General features: G+C 35.7%; 1 protein-coding gene across 2 annotated transcripts in view; it reads right to left on the reverse strand.

Moving 5' to 3' along the window:
- DENND4C (DENN domain containing 4C) overlaps positions 1 to 20,684 on the reverse strand; it is a 151,467-nt gene that overhangs the window by 21,217 nt on the left and 109,566 nt on the right. For both annotated transcript variants that reach the window (XM_021063184.1, XM_021063185.1), the window contains 6 exons: positions 18,344 to 18,466; positions 17,363 to 17,509; positions 13,639 to 14,795; positions 4,934 to 5,111; positions 4,122 to 4,231; positions 3,658 to 3,833 (listed from right to left, as the gene is read on the reverse strand). In XM_021063184.1, the coding sequence (XP_020918843.1) occupies positions 3,658 to 3,833; positions 4,122 to 4,231; positions 4,934 to 5,111; positions 13,639 to 14,795; positions 17,363 to 17,509; positions 18,344 to 18,466 (1,891 nt within the window). The remainder of the gene's footprint in view (positions 1 to 3,657; positions 3,834 to 4,121; positions 4,232 to 4,933; positions 5,112 to 13,638; positions 14,796 to 17,362; positions 17,510 to 18,343; positions 18,467 to 20,684) is intronic.

Genomic DNA, 20,684 nt, shown 5'->3' on the forward strand with positions numbered 1-20,684 from the left:
AGACACCAAAACCACACAAAGAAAGAATACTACAAGTAAATATCTCTGATATTACATAGATGCAAAAATCCTCAACAAAATACTAGCAAACAAAATCCAACCATACATTAAAAAGATCCATATAATATGATCAAGTGATTGTCCCTGGAATGCAAGGATGGTTCAATACCTGGAAATCAATCAATGTGATATGTTAACGAAAAAGAAATAAAAGGCATCCAAATTGGAAAGGAAAAGCAAAACTCACAGTGTGCAGATGACATGATTTTATATATAGAAAACTCTAAAGATCCACCAAAACTATTAGAAGTAATAAACAAATACATTAAAGTTGCAGAGTACAAAGCCAACAAAGAACTACTGTATTTCTATACACTAACAATGAGCAGAAAAGGGAATAAAGAAAACATCCCATTTACAATTACCACAAAAAGAAGAAAATAAATGGAATAAATTTAAGCAAGGAGTTGAAAGACACGTATACTGAAAACTATAAGGCACTGTTGAAAGATACCAAAGACACAAATAAATGGAAAAATATTCCATCATGGATTGGAGGAATTAACATTGTTAAAAAGTTTATATTTGTTGATTACTTAACTTTTTAAATATTACCTAAAGCAATCTACAGATTCAGTACAATCCCTATCAAAATCCCAAGAATATTTTTCACACAAATAGAACAAAAAATTTAAAACTGAGGAATAAAAAGAAATAAATTGAGATTTACAGCATTACTCTAATTATGTAAGTTAAAAATTCTAGTGTTTATTTGGAACCACAAAAGACCCTGACGAATCAAAGTAATCTTGAGAAAAAATAACAAAGCTAGAGATATCACACTCCTTGAATTCAAACTGTATTATATATTTTGAAGCCACAGTAATCAAAACCTGGTTTGGCAGAAAAACAGATACACAGATCAATGGAACAGAACTGACAATCCAGAAGTGAATCCCTGCATACATGGGCAGTTAATTTACAACAGAGCAAAAAACATACAATGGAGAAAGAATAAGTGTCTTTGTTAAATAGTGCTGGGAAAACTGGACAGCCATATGCAAAAATATGAGAGTTGACAACTATCTCACACCACACACAGAAATCAACTCAAAATGAATTGGAGACTTGAATATAAGACAGGACACCATAAAACTCCTAAAAGAAAACATAAACAGTACAATCTTTGATGTGAGACTTAGAAATATCTTTTTAAAAAGTCTCATCAGGCAAGGGCAACAAAAGCAAAAATAAACAAATGGGACTGCATCATATTCAAAGGTTCCTGCGCAGCAAAGGAAACCATTAGCAAAACAAAACAACCACCTACTGAATGAGAGATGATATTTGCAAACAACATTATCTGATAGGGGTGAACATTAATTGTACAAATAACTAATACAATTCAATATAAAAAAATAAGCAAACAACCTAATTAAAAAATAGGCAGAGGAACTGAATAGGTGTTGTTCTAAAGAAGACATCCAGATGGCCAACAAGCACATAAAAGATGCTCAACATCATTAATCATCTAGGAAATGCTAATTAAAACCACAATAAAACAATAACTCATTCCTGTTAGAATGGCTGTTATCAAAAAGGCAAGAAATAACAAGTGTTGGTGAGGATGTGGAGAAAAAGGAACCCTCATACACTGTTGGTGGTACAGCCCCTATGCAAAATACTATGAAGATTCCTCAAAAAATTAAGAAAAAAAGCACTACCACATGGTCCAGCCCATTGCTGGGTATTTATCTTAAGAATATGAAAACATCATTTCAAAAATACACATGCACCACATCTGTTCACTGTAGCATTACTTACAATCACAAAGACATGTAAATAACTTAGATGCCCATTAACAGATGAACAAAGAATCTGTGGTATATACACACAATGGAACACTACTTAGCCATTAAAAAAATGAAATTTTTCCACTTGTAACAACGTGGATGGACCTTGAGGGTATAATGCTAAGTGAATAAATCAGATGAAGAAAGACAAATACTATATGATTTCATTCATAGGTAGGATTTTTAAAAAGCCCCAAATAAATGAACAAACCAAAGGAAAACAAACATGTAGACACAAACAACAGAGCAGTGCTCACCAGAGGTAGAGTGTAGGGAGGATGAAATGGGTATAAAGGTCAACTATATGGTAACAAATGGAAAGTAAATTTTCAATGTTAAGCATACTGTAATGCATATACAGAAGTAGAAATATAATGTTGTACACATGAAATTTACAAATGTTATAAACCAAAGTTACCTCAATAAAAAATATTAAAATAAATGTTTTAAAAATTGGCAAAAGATATAAACAAGCAATTCACAGAAAATGCTGGCGTAACTAATATGTATGTGAAGAGATACCCAAACTCAGTAATATTCAGAGACAATGAAATCAAAATGAGATAGTACTTTATATCATTAGAATGCAAAATTAGAAGAGTGATAATACCGAATGATGGTAAAGATGTACAGAAACAAGAATTCTTGCGCAATATCTCCAGAAGTGTAGCCATATGGGAACCATATGGGAGCCATATGAAATCATGTATGAAAATGAGCCAATGATCTCATGCCTAAGACTATTATTCTGAAAGAAATTACTTCATAAGTTCAGAAGGAGACATATTTTGCAGTGCACTGCAACAGTACAGTGATGTTTGTAGTAAAAGAGAACTAGAAGCAACTGAAGTATCTAACACTAGGACGTGGGTAAGTAAATGAGATATCAACTTCCTGTAGGAGAAAGGGAATAAACTAGATGTATATATAGCATCCCAGATTTTAAACTGAATGATAAAAAGATATAAATTGAGATTTACAGCATTATTCTAATCATCTAAATTAGAAATACATAATCATTACTAGGATAAACATTCAAGGATATATCACACACAGCAGAGTCAATGCTGTTGTTGGGTAAAAAAAATGAGAATGGGAATGGCGAGGGAAGGTAGATAATAAAAGAGGGCTCTTGCACAAACCAATGATGACAGTGCATCAGGAACTAAAGTATGATTTCACTCAGCTCCACGCTGAAGCTAAAAGGAAAAATGAGGAAACACTTCTGCAATTGGAGATTTTTAAAAAGCAGATGAAGGTAGACAATAATATGAAGTTTGTTTTTGCATAAAAGGAATAGGCTATTAAGCATTAGTACTAAAGTCAGCATATAGTTACTAAACTCTCAATTACTTACTATTACAGATCAGCTTATCTCCTTTCTAAGGCCTTGAATTTGGCCATTTCACAGTACCTAGCACCACCACAAAGGGGCAAGAAGTTAAGAGAAGAGTTGAAGCTCCCTCCACCTTTTTTTAGGGGGTTGGGGAGCTTCCAGAACACATAATTAAGGTCACTGAGCCAGAAAGATTAAAATAATGGCTAACATTAAAGTTTAGAATTATCTATAATAATTATATAACCTATAAAGTTCAGCTCCTAGAATTAACTACTACTGATAATCATTTGTTAAATAAAGTGGAAATGCAGTCTCTTATTGAGTATTTTTCTACTCAACTACTGAAAGTGAAGGAGGGCGAGGAAAGAACACCTGGAACATACTGTAACTATTTCACTCTTCCCCCAGGAGTCATGCCTTTTTGGGGGGCACTCACTTCTTAAAGGAGTTTTTTACAATACTAACCTTGCAGAGCCTCTCAAGTCTTTAAATTCTATATTGAGGAGAGGCAAGAAGTTGCTTTTACAGAAGGGACAGGTGGTATTCAAATTTGAATCATCTGCTGTCCATCCAGCCATAATTTCTTCATCATAAACCAGAGCTCCACAAGCTCTGCACTGTGAACAACTTGACATCAAAACCTAGGAGCAGAAAAGCACACACATTGAGAACCTCCCCAGTGAAAATCAGTCTTAATAGGCCATCCTCTTCAAAGAATTTTATTTATTGCGTTGATCAAATTTGGAAATAATCACAGTTCCAAGTAGTTTACAGGTGAAACTAAGAGATGACTGCCTTGCTTTACATAAGACATCAAGCAAATTCAACAAAATGACGTATTTTATAATCCTGTTCATAAAGATATAGAATTCTGTTAAATGCATTCTGAAACACGCCTCTTTATCACAGGCAGAATACAGAACTTTTACCTCTATTGCACAATTCTGATAGATGCTAGACATGCTGGTATTTTGAGAAGAACCATGATCTGACTTTTCAAAGTCCTGCCCTTTTATGCCTCTTGGAAATGGAAGTTCACCTAGAGGGAAGTAAACATCATTACACATTACAAATGAAAATGTTCTTGTTCTTAGGAATTGCATATTTAGGGAGAAATACCATGAAATTTGCATTTATTTTCAAATGGTTTAGTATCAAAATGTACTGATGTATTCACAGAGAAAGTTAACAATAGTTAACAATCTAGGAGGAGAATGTGATTGTTTACTACGATTCTTTCAACTTTTTAGGGTATTTGAAATTTTTCATAATAGAACATTGGAGAAAATGAATAAAACTACAATTAAAAAAATAATATAGAACTGGGAAATTTCAGTGATACAGGAATTCTCAAACTCTGGAAAAGATCATCTGATTCACCCAGAGAACTGGTCAAAAATATACTTTCCTAAGGTCCCGTCCCACAGATTCAGTCTCAAAAGTTTTAGCCTAGGGTTTGGATATTCGTACATACTTTTAAACGAATTCCCTGACTGATTCAGAAAAACACTAAAGTTTGAGAACTAATGATATAATCTACAAACATACACAACTCAAAATAAATTCAGTAGGTGACTACAGTACTTGCAGATCATATAAAATAACAATGATAGTATGGTGTGGCTATATTAAAAATCTATCAGATCATCTCAACAAATGGGGCTGTCTTATTGTGTGTGTGGTACAAAGAGGAAAAAGTATGGGCATGTAAATTAGAAGAGAGGACAATCCTTTCTCTTACCTGGTGAGTAATGAAGTTTTCCTACATCTCCACTGCTGCTGCTACTACCAAGGCTTGTGTTGCTCTGGGTAAGTTCACTAGGGACCAACCCTGATATACTCGTGTTAGGTGATATGTTCTCCCCCAAAATATGGTCTTCAAGGCCAGCTGGGAAGCTATAATCTCTTTTTGTTTCCTCCTTTAATTGAAAAGAATAAAATCCCAGATACATTAATAATACTTTCTCCAATGAGAATATAACTACTCTACCCTTTTCAGAATTAAAACTCATTTACAATCCTTAAATCATCATCCCCATATTTTTCAAAACCATAGACTCTTCTATTATCAGAATTTCTCATCCATACTCTAATAAAGACATTTAAACAGTGATCTATGCTTTAACATTATGCTGTGCCCCTACATACATTAGGAGTACGGTGATTATTCCAATATTCAAAATCATAAAGTGAAGGAACTTGAGGAGCTCTCTACGTCCATTGGACTCAGGGGCCCCAGGACAAGTAGAGTAAGGGCTTAAGAGCCAGGCTGTGGCTTGGTCTCTGGCACCACATATTAGGTATATGGCCTTGCAGAAATTACTTAACTTCCCTGTCTTTTATTACTTGAAAAATGTGAATAATATGAGTACATTAGAATAAGGTTTTGTGAGAATTTTAGCTGGCAATATGATTATTCAGGATAACAACCTTCACTATTAAAAGACCAAAACATGAACAAAGTTCTGAACACTGTAGTTCTTACAACTATGAGTGACCATTGGTGTTTTAGATAGAAAACATTTCAATAAGCAATTTTCTTTTTAGATTTTTTGCTTTAAGAGAGAAAGGCTTAGGAGTTCCCGTTGTGGCTCAGTGGGTAATGAATCTTGACTAGTATTCATGAGGATGTGGGTTTGATCCTTGGCCTTGCTCAGTGGGTTAAGTATCCAGTGTTGCTGTGAGCTGTGGTGTAGGTTGCAGATATGGCTCAGATCCTGGGTTGCTGTGGCTGTGGCATAGGCCAGCAGCTGCAGCTCTGACTGGACCCCTGGCCTGGGAACTTCCATATCCCACAGGTGTGGCTCTAAAAAGCAAAAATAAATAAATAAATAGAAAGGCTTGTGTCTTCCATACTAAAAAACCATGTTAAGTCATTTTAAAAAATTAAATAGATATGCAGAGTTCCCACTGTGGTGAAATAGGTTAAGAATCCTACTGCAGCGGACAGGTTGCTATGAAGGCATGGGTTTGAGCCCCAATGTAGGTCTCAGCTGAGGCTCAGATTCAATCCATGGCCTGGGAACTTCCATATGCCATGGGTGCAGCCATTAAAAAAAATTTAAATAGAAGTGCAAAACAGGAAATATCACTTATAACACCAATATCCATAGAGTATAGTAAAAATCTTGTATTTCTTTCTAGTTATTTAAAAATATGCATCCATAAGACATTTTAATAAAATAGGTTTTAACCTATTTACTAATGTAATTTATTTTGTCATTAAATCTTCTACATTATTTAAACCACTGCAACCTCATCTAATATACTAGTAAGTATTTAGTAATTCCTCCGCTGCTTAAACATTCAGAATCCTGTAAATTTTTTATGAGTTACACTGATGAATTCCCTTGAGCTATTTTTATACTTATCCCAAATCATTTCCTCTGGATAAAAGTTATAAACATTTTATAAACTTTTTATTCATTCATTCATTTGAAAATACTTATTAGGTTATATCCTATTTGCATTTGCAGGCAATGGTACTAGGGCTATAGTGATGAAAAGATAAAGATCAGCAACCAGTGGAATTCAGAATCATATACTGCAAGTCCGAATTACCATGTAAAAAGCTTTTAAACAACAGCAAAAAAACCCCCCAAAAAACCAAAAAAACAAAAAACACCACACTGTTAGATATAATTTCAAAAATGAAATGGCTCGCTGGTTTTTTTGTGTTTTTTTGTTTAACATAATACCAGGTTAAGATGCTTTTGAACCTATTTTACTTTTGTCTTTCCTGAACTGACCCTGTAAGTTCTTTAAAAACAAAATTTGTATTTAAATTTTATTACTATTTGTCTTATAATACTCAATATTGTACTCTTAATTCAAATAATAGTTTGTCTATGTAGTTTTCCTTTGCATGGTATACAAACTCTTATTTGTTCAATTTTGTTTCCTGGGTCTCCAATTCCTACTTAGAACTTTAGCACTCTGAAACTGATTATACTATCTTGAAGATGCATAATATTTTTAAGCCTCTATCATTTTTCACATTATTCTTTCAGATACAAGTTCTGCTTTATCACTATGACTAACCCCAAATTTCAAACTTATCCATAAAAACTCAACTTAGATATCACCTGCTTTGCCCTTTGTGGACAGACCCCCACTGGAACCTCTTCTAAGACCTTGCTCCCTTCTTTGTTACTATAGTGGTTAAGAAGAGAACATAGACCCTAGAGTCCTAAACTTCAAGTTCTAGTTCAGTCACTTGCTAATTGTGTGACTTGGAGAAGCTAATCTCTCTAAATATCAAGATACTTCATCTATAAAATGGGATAGAAATAGTAGAAATTTACAGGGTTTTTATGAAAATTGAATAAATATATATCTGTATACATACATATTCATATATCAGAATAGACATATAGCTTATGACAGTACCTAGAACATAGTGTTATAATAATAGTGAACAATTACAGATGTCTTTATTTTCTACTAAAGTATCCAAGTACTATATAATTCTTTGAACACAAAGGTTAAGTTTGAATTACACTTCTATAAAACAAATAAGCAGGAGTTCCTGTCGTGGCGCAGTGGTTAATGAATCCGACTAGGAACCATGAGGTTGCGGGTTCGGTCCCTGCCCTTGCTCAGTGGGTTAACGATCCGGCGTTGCCGTGAGCTGTGGTGTAGGTTGCAGACGCGGCTCGGATCCCGCGTTGCTGTGGCTCTGGTGTAGGCCGGTGGCTACAGCTCCAATTGGACCCCTAGCCTGGGAACCTCCATATGCTGTGGGAGCGGCCCAAGAAATAGCAACAACAACAACAACAACAACAACAGACAAAAAAAGACAAAAAGACAAAAAAAAAAAAAAAAAAAAAAAAAAAGCAAAATTTCCCAATTCCTATTTTCATAAAAACATCTAACAATTTTCTTTATGAAGATTTTTAAAAGAACCGGCAGTTTTTCAAAGGCTATAGAAAAGACAAGAGGGCATTATATAATGATAAAGGGATCAATATAGGAAGAAGATATTACACACTCTTTAACAAATGCATCCAATACAAGAGCACATAAATAAAACAAATACTACGAACAGACACAAAAGGAGAAACTGATACTAACAGTAGGAAACTTTAAGACCCCACTGACATCAATGAACGGATCATCCAGACAAAAAAAATCAATAAGGCAACAGAAGTCCTAAATGACACAACAGACCAGACAGACTTAATTCATACCTAAAGGATATCCAAAACCAAGAAAATACACATTCTTTTCAAGTGCACGTGGAAGGTTCTCCAGGACAGACCACATACTAAGTCACAAACAAGTCTCAACAAATTTAAGAGGAGAAATCATACCAAGCATCTTTTCTTACAACAGTATAAAACTAGAAATCAACTACAGAAAGAAAAATGGAAAAAGAACAAACATGTGGAGACTAAACAACATGCTACTAAAAAAACCAATGGGTCAATGATAAAAATAAATCAGAAAACACTTTGAGACAAATGAAAATGAAAACATAACTTTATAAAATCTATGGGGAGTTCCTTGGTGGCTCAGTACATTGTGACTGCTGAGGTGGAGGTTCCACACCTGGCCTGAGAACTTCTGCATGCCACACACATGGCCAAAATAAAATAAAATCTATGGGACCTAGCAAAAGCAATACTAAGAGGGAAAATTACAGCAATATAGGCCTCTTCAAGAAACAAAAATCTCAACCACACCTACCACCTCAAAGAATTAGAAAAAGAACAGGCAAAGCCCAATGTCAGCAGAGGAAAGGAAATAATACAGATCAGAGAGGAAATAAATAAAATAGAGATTAAAATGACAGAAAGAAAAGATAAAGAAACCAAGAGCTGATATTTGAAAAGATAAAACAAAACTGATGTCCTCTTGCCACGCTTACCAAGAAAAAAAGAGAAAGAACCCAAATAAACAAAATAAGAAATGAAAGAGGAGAAATAGCAATAACTACACAGAAATACAAACAAATCATAAAAGAATATGAAGGACATTTTTATGCCAACACACTGGACAATCTAAAGGAGACGAACTTCTAGAAACATACCACTACCAAGACTGAGTCAAGAAGAAACAGACAATTTTAACAGACTTAGTAAAAATGAAATAAAATTGGTAATAAAATAATTTTTTAAAAAACCCCCCAAAAACAGACTAACTGCAAACAAAAATTGAGGACCAGATGACTTCACTGGGGAATTCTACCAAACATAGAAAGAACTTATACCTATACTTCTCAAACTATTCTGAGGAGAGAGAACTCCCAAATTCATTCTACAAGACCACCATTACTCTAGTGCCAAAACCAGACAAAGACTCTATAAAAAAAGAAAAGTACAGGCCAATATCTTTAATGAGTATAGATGCAAAAATCCTCATCAAAATATTAGCAAACCAGCAGTTCCCATCATGGTGCAGTGGCAATGAATCAGACTAGGAACCATGAGGTTTCAGGTTCGATCTCTGGCATCGCTCAGTGGGTTAAGGATCCGGTATTGCTGTGAGCTGCAGTGTAGGTTGCAGATGCAGCTCAGATCCCTTGTTGCTGCAGCTGTGGTACAGGCCAGCAGCTACAGCTCTGATTAGACCCCCAGCCTGGGAACCTCCATATGCTGTGGGTGCGCCCCTAAAAAGCAAAAAAACAAAAACAAAAACAAAAAAAAACAAACAAAAAAACACAAAAAAACAAAAAACATTAGCCAACCAAATCCAACAGTATATATAAAGGATCATACACCATGATCAAGCTTGACTTATTTCAGGGTCATAAGGATAGTTCAATATACACAAATCCCATCACTGTGACACACCACAAAAGGAAAAACAAAAGCCAAATGATCACCTCAGTAGACACTGAAGAAATATCTGACAAAATTCAACATCCATTCAGGGGGTGGGGGAATGCACTGAGGGTTTGGGATGGAAATGCTATAAAATTTGGTTGTGATGATTACTGTACAACTATAAATGTAATAAAATTTATTGAGTAATTAAAAAATAAAAGTAAAAATACATCTTAAAAAATTCAACATCCATTCATCATAAAAAACCTCATCAAAGTGGGTATAACAGAAACACATCTCGACATATTAAAGGTCATTTATGACAAACCCACAGCCAACATAATACTCCATATGAAAAGCTGAAAGCCTTTCTGTTACATTAAGGAACAAGACAAGGATGTCCACTCTTTCCACTCCTATTTAACATAGTATTTGAAGTCATAGCCACAGTAATCACACAAGAAAAAGGAGGGAAAAAGGTATCCAATTGGAAGGGAGGAGATGACATGATACTCTATGTAGAGAACTCCATAAAGCCCTTATTCTAAAACTTAGAATAAGTGAATTCAGCAAGGTTGCAAGATATAAGATTAATATATAGAAATCAGTTGCATTTCTATACACTAATAATGAAATATCATAAAGTTAAAAAAACAATCTCATTTCAAACTGCATCCAGGAGTTGGCTCAGCAGTAATGAACCCAACTAGAATCCAAGAGGATTCAGGATCAATCCCTGGCCTCGCTCAGTGGGTTAAGGATCTGGCTTTGCTATGAGCTGTGGTATAGGTGGCAGAGGTGGCTTGGATCCTGGGTTGCTGTGGCTGTGGCGTAGGCTGGCAGCTATAGCTCTGATTAGATTCCTAGCTTGGGAACCTCCATATGCCATGGGTACACCCCTAAAAAACAAAAAACAGAAACAAACAAACAAAATGGACGTACTACCCAAAGCAATCTACGGATTGCAACCCCTATCAAAATACCAATGAAATTTTTCACAGAGATAGATCAAATAATCCTAAAATTTATATGGAATCATAAAAAGGCCCAGAATTCCCAAAGTAATCCTGAGAAAAAAGAAAAAATGGGAGGTATAAACATCCTAGACTTCAGACCAAACCTCAAAGCTCCAATAATCAAAACATCATGGTACTGGCCTCAAAACAGATACAAAGATCAGTGGAACTGAGTAGGGAACCCAAAAATAAACCAATGCACTGACAGCCAATTAATCTATGATAAAGGTGGCAAGAATATACAGTGGGGAAGTCTCTTCAACAAGTGGTGCTGGGAAAGCTGGATAGCTGCATGTGAAACAACAGAATTCTGTTATTGCAGAAGAGAAACAGACTCATAGACTTTGTAAACAAACTTATGGTTACCAAAAGAGATAGGTGGGGTAGGGGTAGAGGTGAACTGGGGATTTGAGACTGGCACATGCACACTGTGGTATACTGAATGACTGGCCAATGGAGACCTGCTGTATAGCACAGGGAACTCTACCCAATCAATATTCTGTGATAATCTATATGGGAAAAGAATCTGAAAAAGAATGGATGTATGTATATGTGTAACTGAATCACTCTGTTGTATAGCAGAAATTGTCACAACTTGTAAATCAACTATACTTCAATAAAATTTTTTAAAATGGAAAAAAAAAAACAAAATGGTGCTGGGAAAGCTGGATAGCTACATGTAAAACAATGGAATTAGAGATTCTATCACATGATACACAAAATAAACTCAAAATGTTTTATAAAGACCTAAACATAAGATATGACACTATAAAACTCCTAGAAGAAAACTTGGGTTAAACACTCTTTAGCATAAACTGTAGCAATATTTTCTTAGCTCATTTTCCCAAGGCAAAGAAATAAAAGCAAAAATTAACAAATGGGACCTAAGCAAACTTATGATATTTTGCATAGCAAAGGAAACTATCAACAAATTGCAAAGACAAGCTATGGGCAGGGGAAATTATTTGCAAATGATGCAATTGACCCAAAATATACAATTTTGCATAGCAAAGGAAACTATCAACAAATTGCAAAGACAAGCTATGGGCAGGGGAAATTATTTGCAAATGATGCAATTGACCCAAAATATACAAACAGCTAATACAACTTAATACCGTAAAACTAAATCCAATCGAAAAATGGGCAGAAGACTTGAATAGGTATTTTCCCCAAAAAGACATACAGATGGCTAACAGGAACATGAAAAGATACCGATTACCATTAATTATTGGAGAAATGTAAATCAAAACCACAATGAGATATCACTTCATATGTGCTATAATGGCCATCATCAAAAAGTCTACAAATGACAAATGTTGTACAGGATATGGCAAAGAAGGAACCCCCATACACTGTTTTTGGAAAAGTAAACTGGTACAGCTACTACAGAAAAGCAACATGGAGGTTCCTTAAAAAGCTAAAAATAGAGTTATATGATCCAGCAATTCCACGCCTGGGCATATATCCAGAAAAAACAAAAACACTATTTCAAAAAGATACATGCACTCCAGTGTTCATAGAAATGCTACATGTAACAGCCATGTATTCCACAGATATGGAAGCAACCCAAGTGCCCATCAACAGACAGATGGATTAAGATGACATACACCCACACATGAATATTACTCAGCCATTAAAAAGAACGAAAATTTGCCATGGATAGATCTAGAGAATATTACGCTTAGTGAAAAAGTCATACAGAGAAAGACAAACACTATATGATACTCTATGATTCCACTCCACTCATATGTGGAATCTAAAAAAATACAAATGAATATATATATATATAAAACAGAAACAGACTCAGAGTAGAGTCTATGGTTTTACCAAAGAGGAGGTGGAGAGAGACAAATTATGGGTATGGGATTAATGGACACAAACTACTATATATAAAATAGATAAGCAGTAAGAATTTACTGTCTAGCATGGGGAAGTATACTCATTATCTTAATCAATAATGGAATATAATGTGCAAAAACTGAATCACAATGCTGTATACCTGAAATGAATACAGTATTGTAAATCAACTGTACTTCAATAAAAAAGTCAGTTTTTGTTATGAACTTTGAAATTTATCAATTAAGTTGTGGGGACTTCATATATATTAAAGAGAGAACACAAATGAAAGTTACATAAAAAATGAAGTGTTATGCAAATATAACACGGCATTATTATTAAGTCAAACATTAATCATTAGTTATTTCAAAGAAAGAGACAATGTGCTAGTTTAAGCTGATTTGTGGAATTATAAAGCAGTCCTGATATTCTATTCCTTCATTAATTCCTTATAAATAAGTATATTCAAGTAATTTCAAGAAAGAAATAAGATATACATCTTGAAATATAAAAAACAAAAGTTTCCAGAAATCTCTAAAAATGATATTTTATATATAATAATACTCCGGGAGTTCCCATTGTGGTGCACTGGAAAAGAATCCAACTAGGAACCATGAGGTTGTAGGTTCGATCCCTGGCCTTGTTCAGTGGGTAAAGGATCCAGCGCTGCAGTGAGCTGTGGTGTAGGCTGGCAGCTGTAGCTCCGATTAGACCCCTAGCCTGGGAACTTCCATATGCCATGAATGCGGCCCTAAAAAGTAAAAACAACAAAAAAACCCCCCAAATATTGCAATATCAAATAAATGACACACATAAAACATTCTCACCTCATCATCTGAGTAGCTATAAGCAGATGCTACGGCTACCCACATCTTACTGGCTACTGTTGCTGCTTGTTTCATACCAGATTTTAGCACATCCATCTTGGGCCCTGAGAGTATACTGTCCAGCTTTAGCCCTGACAAAGAATTTACCACAGAACCCAATGAGCCATGTGGTGAAGAACGCATCAGTGCTGATAAAGTAGATTGTCCTTTATGACCTCGAGAGGGAGTTTGTTGCTTGAAACGCCCAGTAAAAGTTTTAGACCTAGACACTGCAGGGGAGCTCTTTTCACTTTCAGGACTTTCCTGTGCTGATGAACCATGATCTAAAGGTAGGCTTGATCTCCTCTCCAGAGGGTGAATAAATGCAGTGGTAGTGCCAGGCTCTCTGTTTCCCTCTCCATGTAATTCCATACTAGAAGACTTGCTACCCAGGGGACTCTTGAGATTCATATAGCTTTCGATTTCATCAGCCAGATTACGTGCAATAACTGGAGAAAGTAACTTTTCTTCTGAATCAGTTTTTTCTCCTACACATTCAGTGGCTAAAAGCGACAAAGGATCTAACCCAGTTTCAACATCTTCCCTCTCAACAGCTTTAGCAACACCATATAAACTACCTCTTTTATTTACTAGATCTTTGGATCCTCCTTTCAAGTCTCTGGACTGATTACTATCCTGTTGTAGGCTATCACAGGTATCCTTTGTCATAGTAGTTTTAGCTACATTTTCATCAACCACAGGTTCCAGCAACTCTTGGCTTTCCTCAAGCATCTCTAACACGGATAAAGATCTGTGCTCAGAATCCCAAGTGCTCTCAGATACACGAGTCCTAGTGTCAGCTGGATGACAGCTAACGCTCTCAAAGCTATGGGTTCTTGCAACATGAAGTGGAGACGTCTTAGGACTCCTCAGTGCTGCTGTGAGAATCTTGGCATCTGCTCCCATCATGATAGCCACTTCACTTGAATTCAAATCCAAACTGCTCTTCTTAAGCAACATTCCTGCTCGACTTTCAGAACTAAAACTACAACTTCTCTCTGGAAAATGCTTTTGTCTTTTTTCTCCTCTTTCACCATTCTTCTTGAGATTAGCAACTTCACCAAAGACTGCGTCCTCAATTGGATCTTGAGTAGAAAACAATACATTTGATGTACTACCTGAAAAAGAGGACGTACAATATTAAAAATAAATCTTCACTTTCTGATGTAACTTTAATAAAAATGTTTTATTTTCTGATTTTTGAAAGTGATACATACTCAGAGTAAAAATATTCAGAAAGTTGAGATGATATACAGAAAAAGTGCAAAAAAAAAAAAAAAAAAACCTCCCATTCAACCCTGCCTCTCAGAGATTTTAATGTACCATCTGCCTTTCATCCTCTATGCACATACACACACATTTTAAGAAAAGATCATGCAGTATATACCCACACTGTTCACTAAAAGATCTCACATTTATCAGTAAGTATACATCTATAAACATTTCTTATATTTTAAGAATTTTACATTCAATTTAAGAAATATATTCTGTGTTGGAGTTCCCTCATGGCTCAGTGGTAAACGAATCTGATTAGGAACTATGAGGTTGTGGGTTTGATCCCTGGCCTTGCTCAGTGGGTTAAGGATCTGGTGTTGCCATGAGCTGTGATGTAGGCCGCAGACACAGCTCGGATCCCGCATTGCCATGACTCTGGCGTAGGCCAGCGGCTACAGCTCCGATTCAACCCCTAGCCTGGGAACCTCCATATGCTGCAGGAACAGCCCAAGAAATGGAAAAAAAAAAGACAAAAAAAAAAAAATTCCAAATTGGTATCTACTAGTAATCATAATAATTCCAATTAAAATAAGCATTTAGAGGTATTTTTTAAAGTTTTTAAGGGAATTAAATTAGCCTATTCTGTAACTCTAAAGTTTGTAGCTGCTTTGAAATCTTTTACCAATACTTGAGAAAAAGATCTTTGCAATTTGCTTGTTCTCATATTATTTCTAATAATTTCATAGCACATTTAGTTCAATTTTAAAGTAAAATTGACTGATATATTGGCAAAAGCTTCATTACCACCTCCTCCTATCTTAATAAGATAAATCTTCTGGAGTTACCATTGTGGCACAGAAAAGAATCCAACTAGTATCCTTGAGGATGCGGATTCAATCCCTGGCCTTGCTCAGTGGGTCGGGGATCCAGAGTTGCCATGAGCTGTGGTGTAGGTCACAGTTGCGGCTCAGATTCCCCATTACTGTGGCTGTGGTGTAAGCTGCAGCTGTAGCTCTGATGTGACCCTGAGCCTGGGAACTTCCATATGCCGCGGGTGCGGCCCTAAAAAGACAAAAGAGAAAAGAAATAAAAAGCAAAAAAAAAAAAAAAAAAAAAAATCTTCCCATATCACGATGTAACATGGAAATAAGATCAATAAAAAGGGAAGGAAAAACACCAGTCCCCAGACCATGTCCATCTCATTGAGATGATTATAAAGGTTTAATGAAGAAAACTCTGCCCCAATAGGCTGGGAAAATGGGATACAGAAAATATGTATTAATTATTTTTTTCTAAAAACAATTAGCGCCACCTCTTGAGCAAAACACCCCTGCAAAAGAACTAAAGTTGGTATCACAACAATACAAAAAGAAAAAGACTCTAGGAATAAGGAATTTTTCCACATTGATTTAAAAAGCTGAGCAAATAAGGTCATACAACAGATACACTTACAGACATGGCAGGTGACTTTAGAGAAGTGACTGTAGCTACTACTAACAAAGGGCAAATGACATAGGCCAATTTCATTGTCTTTTAAAATCATATACTTGGATATACACCTTAAGGGTAACCTGGGAGGCCTACAACATAATTGAAAGTAATAAATTCATGGGAATCACACAATAGAATTATTCATTAAAATACTTAATCTTTAAATTAAGAAGTAGCTCGGGGTATCCATAATAAATGGGCCAAAATTAAAAGACCCACTGCTATTTCTGTGTGGAACATAAGTGATGCGAATTTTTTCTTCCACTTCCCTTCAGGCACTGGAATTACCCTGCCATGCAGAAACCCTCTGGAATTTGGTCACATCCCTGCCTCTCTATTCCGAATAAGTATAGGAGGGCTGTCCTACAGTCCCCTCTCCTTATCAACCATAAGAAAGAAGAACCGAACCTGGAGCAGGCACTACAGTAAGAAAAGGTATCCAAGTAACAACAAAACACACTTAATATCCTTCCTTTTACAAGTGAAACCTCTTTAAATAACTATTTTTAACTTCTGTTTCACATCTTTTCTTTCTGTCTTTTTTTTTTTTTTTTTTTTTTTTTTTTTTGTCTTTTTGTCTTTTTGCCATTTCTTGAACCGCTTCCACAGCATATGGAGGTTCCCAGGCTAGGGGTTGAATCGGAGCTGTAGCCGCTGGCCTGCCTACACCAGAGCCACAGCAATGTGGGATCCAAGCCGCATCTGCAACCTAAACTACAGCTCACGGCAACGCCGGATCCTTAACCCACTGAGCAAGGCCAGGGATGGAACCCACAAACTCATCGTTCCTAGTGAAATTTGTTAACCACTGAGCCACAACGGGAATTCCTGCTTCACACCTTTTCTAAAAGGATTCAACTTACTCCTGGCTCTTTAACATATCCAGCACAATTAAGTCAGCAATTTAAAGTCATTAAGACACGTGTCTATCTATAGAAGTATATTTTAAATATTTAATAACCAATACATAAAGACTCACCAGTGCTATTTTTCCTGCCTTTGACATCAAATATACCAGATGGAACTTTCACAATACTGCTGCCCCATGCAGGAGGATCAGTAGGACTCTGTGGCTCTGCACTAGGTTGTGAAGATTTAACCACAACAGCAGAAACATCACACCCTTCTAGGAAAAAAAATATTTGAATGTTAACAGTCCTATTTTTTCCAATAACATAAATCAGATATTTTAAAAATATATTTTATATATTTTTTCTCTAGATGAGGATGAGTATGTGACTACTTTATTACTGATTTATTCCATAAATGCTATCAGTATTGACTGAAATAAATGCTTTATTTTAGCATTCATAATCCTAACCTGAACATTTCTAAGCAAATAAATGAAGGCTTTGGCCTTCAGTCACATTCCTCATCACTCGTCAGGTAGGAAAGGGACTTGCTTTTGCATAATTCTAGAGATAAATGACATCATTAAAGTGCACTTTTGTTAAGAGGATAGAAAACATTTTATATCATAAAGCCAAAACATTCCTCCATACTTCCAGAAAATAAATACTACATATCTATCTCAATGAGTCTCCTAAAAAACAACAAAAAACTACACAGACTATATTTGAACCTACCAATGAACAAGAACCACATAGATATTTGAAGGACTTCTAGAGAAAGAGCATTTTAAAATAAAAGGGGCCCTGGAATACAAGTTTGATGGCTCAAAGTTTGGTCATGGTTCTGTCACAAAGTAGTTATTTAACGCTGACATGAGTATCTTGATGGGTTGCAGCTTCCTACAAAACTGAGGGCTGATCTACAGAGTCTCTAAAGGTCTCTTATATTCTAAAATTCAAGGGACTACCAAAATCTATCACATAAAAATAGTACATAATATCTTATAAGCTAAGACTTTATATTTCTGGAAATTATCACCAAACATATCAAATAAGACTTTAAAGGTATTTTTCTAAGTAAAGCTAGTAAGTAAATAACAGTACTTAACCTTCTGTTTGCACTTTTGTTTTAGTTATCAAGTCTCCTGATACTTGTCCTTCAGGCACATGAATTTCTGCATCATCCTTTATGAGTTCATCCTTAGACCCATAGCCTTGGTCAGACTGACCACCTGTTAAGAAGAATGAAAGCTGACATATAAATATTTCTATATGTTTATAGTCCAGCTATAAAATGTCAAAAGAAAATTCCACCAATATATACAAATAAACTTGTAGCAAAAGAAGAAAGCTCACAAAGGACACACAACATTTTAAAATAATGATAAGAAGTAAAGAAGAGCAGAAATAGAAACAATCAAAGACTAAAAACCATTATACACTTTGAAGCACTGAATCTTAATTTCCTCATCTATAAAATTAATAGATTTGGATAAGATGTTTTCAAAGTTTCTTTTGGAGTACACCTATAGAATGAAATATTTGCGTAAGAAAGAAGTGGAAATAAACATATATCTGCTTATTTCTGCAAAAGAAAATGAAAGAAGAATAAATTAGAAAACTATGAAACTAGAAATGGGGAAAAACAGGATGGAAGGGATAAGGAGAAAGGAAACTTCTCTAAATATGGTTACTGTATTGTTTTTATTTTTGGCAATGTATTAATTTCCATATATTCAGAAAATTAAATCAACAAAACTGAGGGGTGGAATGTAACTAAAATTGAATGCATGCAGAAATGAACGGAACCAACTGTTTATGAATAACATAACCACACTGAAAGGACAGGGGAGGACTAATCCAAATAATTTTTTAATTTTTAATTTTTGGCTGCCCCAAGGAATATGGAGTTCCTGGGCCAAAGATCAGATCTGAGCCACAGCTGGGGCAAAGCTGGATCTTTAACCCACAGCGCAGGGTTGGGGTTTAAACCTGATGGAACTGCATTCCCATGCTCTAGAGACTCTGGGGAATCCCACTGTGGCACAGTGGGAACTCCCCAAGTAACCTTTTTTTTTTTTTTTCCTTAGGACCATATCAAAGTAACTTTTAACACATTGTTTTGAGTATATACCCTAAGCTTGGGGGATAATAGTCAAGTCTTGAACTCCTCCTTAGTTTGTTTCTCACAGGGTGTAACAATTCTGAAATGGTTTTATGCGGACTGTGGGACTGAGCAAATGAGTATATGTGATGACGTTGGGAGCTAAGATTCTTATTGTGGGAGAAAACACATTTAAAAAAAAAAACAAACACTTTTTTTTTTTTTTTTTTTTTTTTTAGGGCCACATCTTGGGCATATAGAAGCTCCCAGGCTAGGGGTTGAATTGGAGCTGCAGCTACTGGCCTATGCCACAGCCACAGCCACATGGGATCCAAGCTGCGTCTGGCAACAGCGCAGCTCATGGCAGCTCATGGCAACGGCGGATCTTTAACCGAGTGAGGCCAAGGATTGAACCCACATCCTCATGGATGCTAGTTGGGTTTGTAACTCACTGAGCCACAGTGGGAACTCCCAGAAGACAGATTTTTTTTTTTTTTAAATGAAATGAAGGAAGGCAAAGAAAAACCTGTGGGGCAGATTTGGAATTAGAAGTATTTCTAAAATATATAGACTTTTTTTTTTTTTAGCTCTGTTAAAAAAAAGTCTAAACAAAAACACCCAGAGGCAGTAAGCATTCCCAGAGCCCAGATTTTGGTTTCTAAAATCTACTGCCCATTAGAAGGAATCTGGGATCCTTGAAGAAATGTCTGATTCCAGATCTCAGGCATGGAAGGTATAAGCCAGGGACATTTTGTTATGCAAGAAAGGAAGTGTTCAAAAACATAACAGGGGCATGTCTAAACAACATTAAACACAATACCATCTCACAAATGTGAGAGGAGAATAGATAGAGCTGGCAAGATCGCCACCTTTTAACCATCGTAGTAAAGGCTGGTCCAGGCAAGAATCATCAATGGATGCTAAATTTAAGAGAAAGTGTGATTAAAAGGAAGATATTATTGCATAGTCTCAGATGTCTCCTCATAGATAGCTTATTATCTGCAAGAGGGATAAGAGTAACTAACAGAAGCCAAATACTGACACCAAGTGATCGAAATTAACAACACCAATGGGGGCAGACAGACATTGTGTGCCTCTAGGATGTGATAATCTCAGAAGAATATAACATCATTTTTGTAGCACAGCCATAGATGCATAACCTAACCACAGGAAAACATCAGACAAACTCAAATTTGGGAGCTCTGCACAAAATAACTAGACATTCTTCAAAAAGGTCCAGGTCATGAAATTTCATGACAAAGAAAAGGTGAGGAACTGTTCCAGATTAAAGGAGACTAAAGAGAGGGAAGAGTTAAAGTCCCACAAAGGACATTACAGTTGACAAA

This window comes from Sus scrofa, chromosome 1, assembly GCF_000003025.6.
Source record: "Sus scrofa isolate TJ Tabasco breed Duroc chromosome 1, Sscrofa11.1, whole genome shotgun sequence".
NCBI classification, from domain to species: domain Eukaryota; kingdom Metazoa; phylum Chordata; class Mammalia; order Artiodactyla; family Suidae; genus Sus; species Sus scrofa.